The sequence below is a fragment of the Crotalus tigris genome, unplaced genomic scaffold, assembly GCF_016545835.1.
Source record: "Crotalus tigris isolate CLP2741 ecotype Arizona unplaced genomic scaffold, ASM1654583v1 scf7180000017551.9496454, whole genome shotgun sequence".
NCBI classification, from domain to species: Eukaryota; Metazoa; Chordata; class Lepidosauria; order Squamata; family Viperidae; genus Crotalus; species Crotalus tigris.
In genome coordinates, this window is record NW_024096469.1 from 5,329,887 (window position 1) to 5,343,220 (window position 13,334).

The 13,334-nt window shown below is 39.0% G+C and overlaps 1 protein-coding gene across 1 annotated transcript; it reads left to right on the forward strand.

Annotated features, from left to right (window-relative positions):
- The first annotated feature begins 1,917 nt into the window (after positions 1-1,917).
- On the forward strand, positions 1,918-12,572 carry BIRC5 (baculoviral IAP repeat containing 5). Its single transcript, XM_039345097.1, has 4 exons — positions 1,918-2,095; positions 5,391-5,500; positions 6,931-7,048; positions 12,323-12,572. The coding sequence occupies exons 1-4, from the start codon at positions 1,973-1,975 to the stop codon at positions 12,404-12,406; spliced, it is 435 nt and encodes a 144-aa protein (XP_039201031.1). The 5' UTR covers positions 1,918-1,972; the 3' UTR covers positions 12,407-12,572.
- The last annotated feature ends 762 nt before the right edge of the window (positions 12,573-13,334 follow it).

Genomic DNA, 13,334 nt, shown 5'->3' on the forward strand with positions numbered 1-13,334 from the left:
AATATGAGCAAAGATTAGAAATAGTTTAACTGGCAACAATTGGATAAAAGACAAAGACAGGGAGAAAGAAAAATATCAAGCAACTATTTACATTTGTAATTGGACCTTTTAAACTGCAATTCAGAGCAAGTTTACCAGAGGACAATGGAAGTGTAAGAAAAAATAATAAATTTTAAAGAATTAGCCTGGGCAAAGAGTTACTTATGTAATTTTCTTTAAATATCACATATTTTTGCTGTACATTGTGCTCATTCTGGCTGGCAAATAATACAATCTGAAAAAAAGTAAAATGTTACTTTAACTTTATTTTTAAAAGGAAGATATCAGATCCATGTGACTCCTTATGGATAGTCATGATTTGTATATGAGTGCCATCCGGACCACTATCAAAGCACAGATCACAGCTATTTGCAAAGAATGAGCAATAGTCACCATTCAAAATAATTTTCATTCCATTATTACCTATAATTCTGCTGTTCTTGTCTAAAAATAATTGGATGGGAGATTTTTAAAACACACTCTATTTAGCTTGATGTGATATGTTTTAATAGTACTTTCAGATGGATCCTGTGCACAATTAGGAAGGTTCAGAAGGATATGCTTCTTGAATCTGTTTTTGTACTGCATCTGCATCTCTACCAGAAATTCCTTCCTTCCTTCCTTCCTTCCTTCCTTCCTTCCTTCCTTCCTTCCTTCCTTCCTTCCTTCCTTCTCTATAGATCTACTTTTTTCTCCATATTGGCAGTAAAAATGGTGGATTGATGGTTCAACCATAAATGGAGGTTCTTCTTATACAAATAGATGTGATTTGTGTTTTTATGGCAATTTCAAATGGATAGTATTAACAACAATAGTTTTATTGTCACTTCGAATGTACATCAATTGGCATACATCAAAATAAATTTTCGTTGCATATAGCTTTCAAAGTGTCACCACCTCTGCTATACACTCCTTGTTCATGGCCAGCTCAAGTTTCAGAACGTCTATTTTAGTCTCTAGTGAGCAAATGATAGCAAACAGGACAGATGGAAACAGAACTCCATGTGGATTAGCGCTCAAATTAGCTTGTATTCTTGCACTTGTATCCCACCTGAATCTTGGAATCTTGAGGATTTATCTGAATCTGACATCTACCAAGAAACCTTTTGGGAGCATTGCTAAGGGGAAATAAATCTTTGAACTTATGTATGTTTATTGTATTCACTCAGAAATTAATTCTATGATGTTTAATAGTGTTAAGAATTTGAGATTCCAGGTGAAGTCAAACTAGGGGCCCACAAATAATTTTCTGGCCCACAATACAACATAAAAATGGTTTGTGATCGACTTCTTGATAGCCTTTTTCAAATTCTTAGCCGCTAGTCTGTATTGGATTTCCTAGTCCAATAAACTAACCATACCCAACCCTGGTTAACTTTTTATCAGAGTCAGCAAGGTGGTGCCATCTACTGTACTTTCATAGGAATTCCAAGACCTGTGCTGAATAACACCTACCCCCAAAAATGTTCATATTTAAGGAGCCACACAAACCTTCGCTCTTACTGCCGCAACGAACAGAAAACAGTCTCTCTCTGAACTATATTAAATTGTAATGTTCTGTATATAGATTACTTCCTTGGACGTCACTGCACCAAATACAAAAAAAGCGGCGTTTTTTAGTTTGAAACGATAATTTGGAGATCTAGTTTTGCTTTGCCCTTATAGTACAACAAATCAGTAAGGTTTTAAAGGGGCATTTCTAAAAGATGCTGTCGACATACAAGCGCTTTTTTTTAAACTGTAAAACAAATGTCGTTTTTGCTCGTTGCGATCGTAAGAACTACGCTTCCCAGCATGTTCAGCGCTCGGCGGGGGGGGCGTGGCATCCTTCACGTCAGTGCTCAGCCTATTTCCCATCATGCCTTGGAAAGCCGTTTTGCTTCCCCCTCCTCCCTTTCTTTCCCGCTGCGGTTTGAAAGCTCCAGCAACCATCATGTCTCTCGGGGAGGCGAAACTGCAGGTCCCTCCGGGCCTCGAGCTGTACCTGAAAGAGAACCGTCTCGCCACGTTTACCCAGTGGCCCTTCGACTCCGACTGTTCCTGCACTGCGGTCAGGGTGAGGGACTCGTTTCTCCCAAGCCGCGGTGTCCCTCTTCTCTCGGGGGGAGGCGGGCGCTTTTCTTCCATGGAAGTGAGCCCTCTTCTGTTTAATGGGCAATATTCCCAAGCACATCTGCAGGGATTCCTAGCCTGCTTTACTCACAAATGACAAGCTCCACGCACAGAGTACGTAGGAGGAGGCATTATTATTATTATTATTATTATTATTATTATTATTATTATTATTATTTATTAAAAAGGGGAATAAAAGCACCATAGGTTGCAAAGCGTTCCTTTTCTCGGGTGTCGTGCTTCCTCACTTCCAGGCTAGGTCAGTCAGGCTTCAACAGACTGATGTGATCGCCCATTTGGGTGAAACTGTGATTCCTTTAAGTCTCTCCCAATCAGCGAATTGATTTGAGCCTGGCAAACAAATGGCAGCAAAGGCAAGCCTCTTTCTTTGTACACTTGTCTATGCCAAGCAACCCTGGATGGCTAACAAGGATTTAAATAAAACATCGCAGTAGAATAAAATGCCCTTAGCTTCCGGACACCCTCTTCTATGGCGTCCTGGTTCAACCCCCCTGGAGGAAGAACCAGCTGTTAATATGGGAAGAATACAGTCCTTTTATGATGGACAAATCAGTTACCTAGCTATTTTCATGTCAAAAAGCTCTTGAAGGGGAAGTTTTGCCTACAAAATTATCACTCTGTAATAATTTTATTAAAATTTATAAATACAGAGATAAAACACTAATACAAACTAAGAAAAATATAAAAAAGAAAAAAATGCAGAGATAGAAAAAAAAGGAAATAAAAAATAACCAAAAATATATAAAAGATGACTCCCCCTCCTCCAGACAGGTACAAACAATGTCAGTAACTCAACACTTTCTCTAATATTTCAGCTAAAAAGTTTGTTCCTATATCTCATCCCTTATCAATAAGCAAATTATAAAAACATATTCAGTCTGAATCAGAAAGAGTCTAATAAGAACTATCGGAAATGGTAACTTACCATATATATATATATATTAAAAATTAACCTAAAAATTGAGGAACGTAGTCTCCTGGGTGTATACATATTCAAAAGATAAAAATGAGCACCAGGAGGTAAAACAATTAAATGTTTAATAAATAGGAGCACGAAGCTGAAAACACCAGCCTGAAAATGACGAATGGGACTTCATTGAAACGTCGCCAAGACACTTCCAATTTTACGTGGGAGAAAACCCGAATAACCAAAGACCTACATATATATATATATTTATTTTATATATATATATATATATATATATATATATATATATATATATATATATAAAATAAAATCTTTTAAACCAGAAGATGAAAATTAAGGCAAAACTAATAGAAAATGAGGGGGGGGGGAGAAATTAAATAGCAACAGGTGCAAAAAAAGAAAAAAATAACAAAAATAGAAAAAGGAAAAAATATAAATTCTCCAATATTTTTAACAGCAATTATCAGTACAAATATATTTTAATCTCTCTATTCTTATTACCCTTTTTTCTATAATCTGTGTAATTATCAAACGTCGCAAACATTTTTTCATTTGTACATAAAAAATCCATAAGAGGCTTTCTCTAATCAAAGAAGTTAATTTATCCATTGATTCATTTTATAAATTTTTTTTCTGTGGTTTGGTTCCAAATATTCATGCTTGAGAAAGAATCAGATTGATACTTTTTAAAATGGAAAAACTCTTCCCCCACTCTTGTGAATAAATACTAATTATTGATAATACTTGCTCTATACACTTCCTATTTCTTATTTCCTTCTCAAATACAAGTAGTCCTTGACTTGCAACCATTCATTTAGTGACTGAAAAAAGTGACTTATGGCTGTTTTTCACACTTATGACCGTTGCAGCATCCCTATGGTCATATGATCAAAATTCAGATGCTTAGCAACTGCCGTGTATTTATGACTGTTAAAGTCTCCCAGGATCATATGATCACCTTTTGTGACCTTCTGATAAGCAAAGTCAATGGGGAAGCCAGATTTACTTAACAACTATATTACTAATTTAACAACTACAGTGATTCACTTAACTGAGGCAAGAAAGGTAAAATGGGGCAAAATTCACTTAACTGTCTTGCTTAGCAACAAAATTTTGGGCTCAATTGTCATAAGTTGAGGAATATCGATAAACTATTACTACCATTGACAGTTCTTTGTCGGTTGCATGCACATGATGAAATGGACCATAATCTACAGCAGGGATTACCAATCGGGGGTGCAAGATGATATTCCAGGGGGTGCAAAAACTTGGGTTTTCAAAATTATAGTGCATATGCATAATTTTATTTCCGTTATTTCGAACTTTTGTTAGGGGAGCGAGAATATATCAGAAGGGTTCTAGGGGTGCACGGTATAGAAAAGGTTGGGAGCCACTGATCTACAATATGAAAGCTTATGATATAATATTATTAGTCTTTAAGCAACCACAATCTATTTTCTGGTTTTACTGCAATAGACTTAAAATCACTAGCCAATTTTGAGTCACTTTAGAAATTATAGGCCTAAAGTAGGGGTCCCCAACTCCCAGGCCATGGACTGGTGCTGGTCCATGGCCTGTTAGGAACCGGTCCGCACAGCTGGAGGTGAGTGACAGGTGAGCGAGTGAAAGCAAAACCATCCTCCCTTCCATGGAAAAAATGTCTTCCACAAAATCAATCCCAGGTGCCAAAAAGGTAGGGGACTGTTATTCTAAAATATATAGTCGTATATAATTAATTAATGTTAATCTGAGAGCCAGTAGTGGCTAAAATGGAGGATCAGGAATGGTGAGATCCAAGCACTAGTTCTCCCCTAAATCAGGAAGTCAAAAAGCATTAGTTCACAATTGTATTGGACCAGAGTGGTTGATTATAGTCCATAAACCTCAGTGAAGAGGTCTATATATTTCAGAGAATTGATACAGGCTAATCATAATGCTCACCTGTTTATTATAGGACATTTAAAAGTGTGCTCCTAAATTTTTAAATTTATTTTACTTATCTTGCTTCCTATTTGAATTTTTTTTTTTATGATTGTGTGTATTAGCTAATCTTAGAAACTTGAGATAGGAACCGTACACAAAAAGTATTACTATTTTCCTGCTCTTTTCATATATTTGTAACAGAGTAGAGTCAAAAGTTACTTAGAATCAAGGAGACCCTCAGTGAAATCATTTTTCAACTATAGCCCTTCCAGTTTCAGAAATAATTTGTATATAAGCTGAAATGTATAACTTTGTTGAACATTTTTTTTCTCATTTGTCTTGCTCTCTTCCCCCTTTCCCGATTCAGATGGCTGAAGCTGGATTCATTCACTGTCCTACTGAGAATGCTTCCGATGTGGCACAATGTTTTATATGCTGTAAAGAATTAGAGGGATGGGAACCTGATGATGACCCCATGTAAGTACTCTGGAATTGTTATCCTAAGACTTTTAATGATACCAAATGCATTTTAGGAAAGATAGCTCAACAAATGTACTTAGGCAATCCTGCAAAACATTATATTTCGTTGGTATAATTCAGGATGATAGAATTCTATACAAATATAGAATTGCAGTATTAGATATTAATAATTTATTATGTTATCTACTCCTTTCCCATAGTACTGTTAAAGCCACGTCAAACAAATTAAGCCATTTGTCAAAGTCAGGTTCCACACCTCTATCTGATTATTAGTTGTATGGCTGACAATAATTGTTAACATGATCAACTAATATACTGCAGTCAGTACAGCTGGCTTCCATTTTTGAGCAGAGGGTTTCCACTCAAGTTCCCCCCCCCCCTTTCATTGAGGTAAGAGAATGGGAACCTGGAATCTTGACTATGAACCTGCACAGTCCAGAAACCTCTAGAATATCTGGTGGGATGTTTGTGAGCATTTATAAATGTCCTGTCAGCTAATGCTAAATTCATCTGCAATATCTGTTCTTTTCACCAGAAGCCTAAATTGGCAAGACACAGAAAAGACTGGTATAAAAGTATCTTTACTTTTTGATCTTTTTGAAAACACATAAGCTGTTTGGAAATCAATCTGACTAAAGAGGAGAATGCAGAAATTAATCTTTCTCTAGATCTGGCTAGGCGTGATTATGGGTAATGAGACATGACAAAATGTATGTCACTATTTTCTATCTTTTAGCCACAGAAACGAAGGAGTCAGAAAGGCAAGCCAGCCCTTGGGAATTTTTTTTTCAAGAGGCACCAAAGTGAAGCCCCTCAGGAACAGTGGGAGAGACTCTCAGCCCCTAAGGGAGCCCGAGAAATGTTCCAGTTTTCTGACTCCATCTTTGACGTATATAGTAGCTTTTTATGTTAGCGTGCCCGAGCCTTTCCCAAAAGTGTTACACATTTTATCCAGTTATAAACATATGTTTTATGGCTATAACAGCGCCACGGGAAGTTTGTTATTTATTCTATTCTTTCCAAAAGAATTGAAAGAACAATTAAAATAGTTCATTTAAAAAGGTAGTCTGGTCCTAGAGCAATTGTTATTCTACAAATGTAGAAATAGGACATAAGATAGAAAGGAAGGCAGCTGCACACACCCTGAGAAAGAATTCCATAATCTGGCTGCCAAAGGCCCTATTTCTAGCTTCAGGGTACAAGTTATTTTCCCACAGCACCTACAGCAGAGTTTCCCCATCTGGCATATGTACATGTTTGGGGGAAAGTAGTTGTTTAATAGTATATTGATGGACAAAGGGTTTGTGTGCAGTGGGGCATGGGATCCAAATTAGGGTGGCATCCTTCACTTGTAGTATGCTTGCTAATTATTTTAATTGCCTTTAAAAACCCATTGCATGATTATGACTTGTATTTCAAATTTCTAGGGAAGAGCACCGTAAACACTCCCCCAAATGTGCATTTCTTGCTCTACAGAAAGACATTTGTGACCTGACAGTACAGGAATTTATGAAACTTCGTAAAGAGAGGATGAGCAACTTGATTGTGAGTATAACTTGCAAGGAACCATTAACTTAGCCTGAGTGCTCTCATCACTCTGCAGGAGTTTGGTAGCATCTTTTCAGATTAACATTTTTTTTTAAACATTTTATTGATTTTCTAATTTCACATTAAAATATTTGAAAAGCAACGTGGCGGCTGAGTTGGTCAATTATTCAATAACATACAAATATCTTTAGTACAGATCTCAAACATTACATTAAATATTTCCTTTCTTTTCCTCTTAGTATTTACTGTCTCGTATTTAAATTAATACAATTCTTATTATATCAATTAAAAATAGCTTTCTTACATTTATTAATAATTTTTGTTTATACATATCCTAGTTGTTTTAACATTCAATCTTTTTAGACAATCAATGTCCTGATTAGTTTTTCCCTATTTTTAGTTTCCCATTAATATTTAAATTTAGCATTTAATATTTATAATTTTCAAGTTTTAAATAATCCCAATTTCCTTTATCACAATTCATCACTAAATCTAATGTTCAGGATATATGTCTTATCTATTTGAATTCTCACCATCTTATATCAACCAATTAATAATACAATATAACATTCTTGTTTTCTAGTAATTTCCAAAGGTCTTAAATTTAGTAACCAAAGTTTCTCTTATTTCAACAAATTTCTTCAGAAATTTCTTCTGATTTGTGTAGAAAGTCTTTTCCCTTTTCCATATTGTTAGTCCCTTTTCTGGATTTTCCATTGACTGCATTTGTTGCTCAGTTGAGTCTTCTGTCATAATATTTAATTGTTCCACTTTTTCTGTTATATTCTGTGTAGTTAATTTTTTAATTGTAGTCAAAGTCTGAGTTTGTATCTCTGGGTTGACATCTTGTTCTTTTCTGTAACCTCTTATTTCATCAGTAGCTGTTAGAATAGTTTGATGAATTGCTTTCAACATAAAGAGAATCTGTTCCTGATCTTCATCCATATTTTCTTAGCAGTGTATTAGGTTAAAGCAGGGGTGTCAAACTCAATTTCACTGAGGGCCACATCAGCATCGTGGTTGCCATTGGGGGGGCAGGTGGGTGTAGCTGGCATGGGCGTGGCCTACTGGGTGGGTGTGGCCAGCTCGATGTCACGTCAGGCTGGGCAGGACTGGGGCGCATCCGAGGGTGGGGAAGGGTGGGCGGGACTGGGGCGAGCGCCAGGGCATGGTCCACTGGAGGAGCCTCACTGAACCTAAGGCTGTGCACGGGGCCCCTGGACCTTGCCATGGACTGCCCAGAGCCCTGGGCAGCAGAGGTCAAGTGCCCAGCATGGCCCTTGAGCTCCCACGGCACCAGGACCCCACAGCCCTGCCTAGCCTAGCTGCACTTCCCCGAGGGGGTGCCCAGCTGCACTTACCTCCTCCTCAACGCTGCTGCTGCTGTGCTCATTCTCCTTGGCCAGGTTGCTCATGGTGGGTGCAGGAGGACAAAGTGCGTGGGTCAGAGGGAGGCCCACTCGTTCTCCATGCGAGGAAACCTGGCTTTGTAACCAAAGCATCCTCAGCAATAGGATGGGAGAATACCAGGGGAAGGCAAAAGGGCAACAGGCAACAGGGCTGCTGGTGGCCAAGTGCTAAGGCAGGACTTTTCTCAGACCCTCCCTTCCTCCCTCCCTCTTATTCCAATCTCCTTCCTCCCTCCCTCCCTCCCTCCCTCCCTTCTCTCCTTTCTTTCCTTCTTTCCTTCCTTCCTCCCTCCCCTTCTTTCCTGCCTCCCTTCTTCTCATTTCCATCTCCTTCCTTCCTTCCCTTACTTTCTTCCTGTTTCCCTCCCCTCCTTCCCTCCCTCCTTCTCTCTGTGCCCAGGAATGGACGAGGGGAGGGGAAGAAGTTGGTAGCATTTCTCTCAAAGAATAAGAGTTGGAAGAGACCTTTGAGGTCTTTAGTCCAAGCTCCTGCTCAAGCAAGGGACAAATATCATTCCAGACAATGGAATATCCAATCTCTACTTAAAAGCCTCCAGTGATGGAGCATCCGCAACTTCTGAAGGCAAGCCTTTTCACTGGTTAGTTGTTTTCATAAGTCCCTAGTTCTAGGCTGGTTTTCTTCTTGATTAGTTTCCATCTACTTTTTGCCTTCTGATGCTTTGGAAAATAGGTTGACCCCTTCTTCTCTGTGGCAGCCCATCAAATATTGGAACACTGCTATCATGTCACCACCCCTAGTCCTTTTCACTAAGTTAGACATACCCAATTCTCACAAACATTTGTCATATGTTTTAGCCTCCAGCCCCCTAATCATCTATGTTTATCATCCATTTAGACCAGATGGTCCCCCTGGTTTGGTTTATAGAACAGTGGCCACAAGCAGAGCCTTCTCAGAGACAGCACCCCCATTATAAAACTTTCTCCCAAGGAAAATATGAACAGTGCAACTGTCACCCGTTTAGAGGCAACTCCAAACACACTGTTCAGCCAGGCACATGTAAAACAACAACACATTTTGTGTGAAACAGCACTAAGTAAATTACTACTACTATTTTTCTTTCTTAAAATACACACTTTTAATATTGTTTTAAGCAGTGCTAATGATGTTTTACAACAGCTGTCTTTGAGAGTTTTCTTGTAAACCACCCTGGATTTCTCAGAAACCTTTAATTTCAAATTAGATGTTGATTTAATAAATTAGGCAGAAGAAACAAATGTTTAAATACATCTAAATCCCACAGACCTACTGCCTCCTAGGCCCATGCTACAGAGAAAATAAGGCATTGCATTTCTAGCCAGCATAGCCACAAGAAGATGGGAACTGTGGTTCATAACACCCAAAATATATTAGTTTAGGTAAGGCTGGATTAAATTATAAAAGGGCAGATGAAGGGAAGTATTTTTGTCTCTGACAAAATAATTGGGGGGCCTTTTAATTTCAACTCACACCAATTCCTCTTAACTTCCCATTCAATCCAAAGAATTCTATTATTGCCTGGATTTTAGGGAGGGGAGGAGGCAAGAATAGACCACAAAGCTAATCTGCAAGTTTGCTCTCTCCCTGCCTGCACACCACCTTCCTCTGTTTGTGTGTGTGTGTGTGTGTGTGTGTACCAGCATGTGTATGTGAGACAGAGAGAGAGAGAGATCCCCTTTTTGTAAGTTTGCTTATTCTGCAAAGCTCCCCAGCAGGGAAGCGAAAGTTCTCTACTTTCGCTTCCCTGCTGGCTCAATCTATCTCTCTCTCCCTCCCTCCCTCTCTCTCTCTCTCTGTGTCTTTTACATACACACCCCAGGTTAACAAAAAAGAGAAGGAGGGGGGAGAAAGGTGGAAGTGCTCCTTTTTTGTAAACCTCGGTTTCCTCCTCCTCTTCCACCTCTCTCTCTCTCTCTCACACACACACACACACACATACAAACATACACACACACACACACACACACACACACAGAGAGAGAGAGAGAGAGAGAGAGAGAGAGAGAGAGAGGGAGGGAGGGAGGGAGGGAAGGAGAGAGAGAGAAACCTTTCCTGCTTTCTCTTCCTTCTCACCCTTTCTGGCCTGGAACACAGGAGAAGCCCAGCAAAGTGAAGCATGGCCGGGCGTGACGGGGTTAAGCTGGGAGGGGTGGGGTGGGCTGATGCAAATGAGCTGCAGCTCTGCTGCAAACCACCAGCCCTAGTGCTCAAGTGCTCGCTGTTTTCTTTGCACCAAGGCGCCCAGCTGGGTTGGGGCGGGCCAGGGCTGGGGCTGGGGCAGTGGGGGCCGGTCCCTTGCCATTTCTGGGACAGCCCCGGGGGACCAAATCTGGGCCGCATCCGGCCCGCGGGCCTTGTATTTGACATGTCTGGGTTAAAGCTTTACAATCAGAGAATGCAGGAAAAAAAAATTTGTAACTGAGTATGGAACACAGCTGGGCTTCACAGCAAATGTCTCAAGGTTACATAGGTCTTATCTATTGTCTGGGCTGCTGGCCAAGTCTCTTTTAAGCAATAACAAATTGTAATATCAGGTTTAGCCACAAGATGTCGCCCCTAATTTAAAATTTTCTTTTGAATCCAATGTTTTTATAATCTTTTCAGTTTTGTTTCTTTTTTATAAGTAGAAACCCAGATCTTCAGTAAGAATAGAAAATCTTTTAGTCCACAAACTTTAAGAAATAAGATTCCAATTAGGAATCTTGTAACATTTTAAACTTCCCTGGATAGTCAGTTGCCGCTGTTTCTAGAGGGAGGGATAAAATCTCCTTTCACTCTCCACAGGAGGGAAAGTACTTTAGGCAGTTTATGCAGGAAAAAGTAGTTAGGATTTAAGAGAGGTAGATCTCACCCAGTCTCGTCTGCGCTGCTTTATAATTGCCTGGTGATAAGTGTGACTTTGGCTGTCTACAGCCTAGTGACAAGCCATATTGCTATGGCCAATCTTTTATCTGCCGGTTTGGAGGGCTGCCCCGGATTGAGCGGAAGGGCTACCGCCCTCCTGTGATCAAGCGGGGATCGCCTCCTTGCTGGTCGCCCCTACAGGGCAACTTTCAACCCTTTCCAGGGTCCCCCAGCAATGCGAAACTGGACGCGGAAGACGGAGCTCACCTTCCGGACGTCCATGGCGGCTGCATCGGAAAACCGATGCCTAGATTAACATATTTTATTAAAGAGCAAGCTACATCTCATCAGATGCATGAAATGCCAAATTGATATAAGAATTAAACTGGGACAACACAGGGAATTGGGAGTGGGGAGAAGACAGGTTACTCAGATGTAGGTTACATGCGATATAGATTATAAGTTCCTTATTGCATAACAATTGTGTTATATTAAAGTCTATTCTGTTTGCCCAGACCTCCTGAGATAGCTTAAAGCCTTTTGACATATGTGAGTTCAGCAATCTCTGATTCAGCAGTGTTGTCAAAATTTCTTTTCTCCAAAATTGCTACTTTAACACCTTTAATGGAGTATCCTGTGAGATTGAAATGATCTAATGTTACTTTGCCCTTGTTCTGAGTCATGCATTTGGTGAAGAAGCTGTAATAAAACGTGTTATCCTGAAAAGATGCTACAAGACTCCTTTCAGTTTTTATCTATCATAAATTATTGCAGCTTTCCTTCTAGGATTCTTATTACTCTGCTTTGCCTAGTATGTTGTAGGAGTCATATGGCTACATAGTTTTATACCCTAATTTAGCTACAGTGCGTAGGCCTGACTATTACTGGCTGATTTCTATCCTAAAGAGAATTATTTAGGTACATTTCTCTTCATCAGCATAATATTCCCTGTTTAGTTTTTTCTTATAACTCAAGAGCTGCCTATTTATTAATAGGAATATGTCTTTAATTTTCTTCAAGGAAAAAGAAGTTAATCAGGCAATTATCGAGTTGGAGAACTATGCTAATCTGATCCGTGGAGAAATAGACCACCTGCGTTCATAAACAGTGTATGCCATTGGATGATGTGGGCTTTTTAACTGTCTAAATGGTATTGAGCAAAGTTGAATTACTCAAAGTCTGCTGTTCAAGTTTAAGGGTTTTTTTTTAGTTATTTCTTATGGAATTCCTTCTGATGTGTTTATGAATAAATATTCCTTTTTATAAAATACCATGTTTATCATATTTTAATAGTTTCCTGAGCAAAGTTGTTTTCCCAGTGTTGCCTGCAAACATTGCTCTCAAGTGCTAAATGAAGCCCTGATCCATTCTTGAAGTAGGATCAATTGGGAAGAGTGGGTGAACTGCTTTCTTAAGAAGGTGCTTTATTTTGATTATGTCTTTGGTTCTTTGGAATAGTTATCCTCATAGGGGTACTGTAAAAGAATAGGCTGCTTAGAAAAAATGCAGTTGTGTTCTTTACCTCCTATTTAAGCCTTCTCCCTACATCAGCACTGCAGAGTTGCCAATAAAGCTGCAACCTTTAAACAGGTATAGGTAGAAATAGGAGGGGATGTACATTTTGGAAGCTGCAACTGCCAGCAAACCGAAAAGCAGCTGAACAAAAGAAGATATTTTTCCTTCAAAGTAGTGAATAGTTCAGAGGAAAAGAAGCACAACAAAAATAGTGGCACAGCTAGGAAAAATGTAAGTACAAAATAATATGAAATAGTTGCAAATACTCTACATGCTGACCAGTCATAGAAAAGAAAAAAGCAAAATAAATTCTAGAGAAAGGAATTAAAGCAGAATAATGTTTGAAAGAAGAAAACTTTGTTATATCAGTATTACTAAAGATAGTAATATAGAAAAAATATAGAATAGGAGCAATAGAAAACACGTATAGACTTGTAGGTTTCATATTTCACTGGTATAAACTAAAAAGAAATGTTAGAAAAGATTCCAAATATCCTATCACGTGCTAATGTAGTAG

Excerpts from the sequence above, each read along its gene's own strand:
- BIRC5 (XM_039345097.1), top strand. The coding sequence starts at position 1,973 with ATGTCTCTCGGGGAGGCGAAACTGCAGGTCCCTCCGGGCCTCGAGCTG. Across the intron at positions 2,096-5,390 it reads GTTCCTGCACTGCGGTCAGG|ATGGCTGAAGCTGGATTCAT; the intron begins GTGAGGGACTCG and ends TTCCCGATTCAG. Across the intron at positions 7,049-12,322 it reads AGAGGATGAGCAACTTGATT|GAAAAAGAAGTTAATCAGGC; the intron begins GTGAGTATAACT and ends ATTTTCTTCAAG.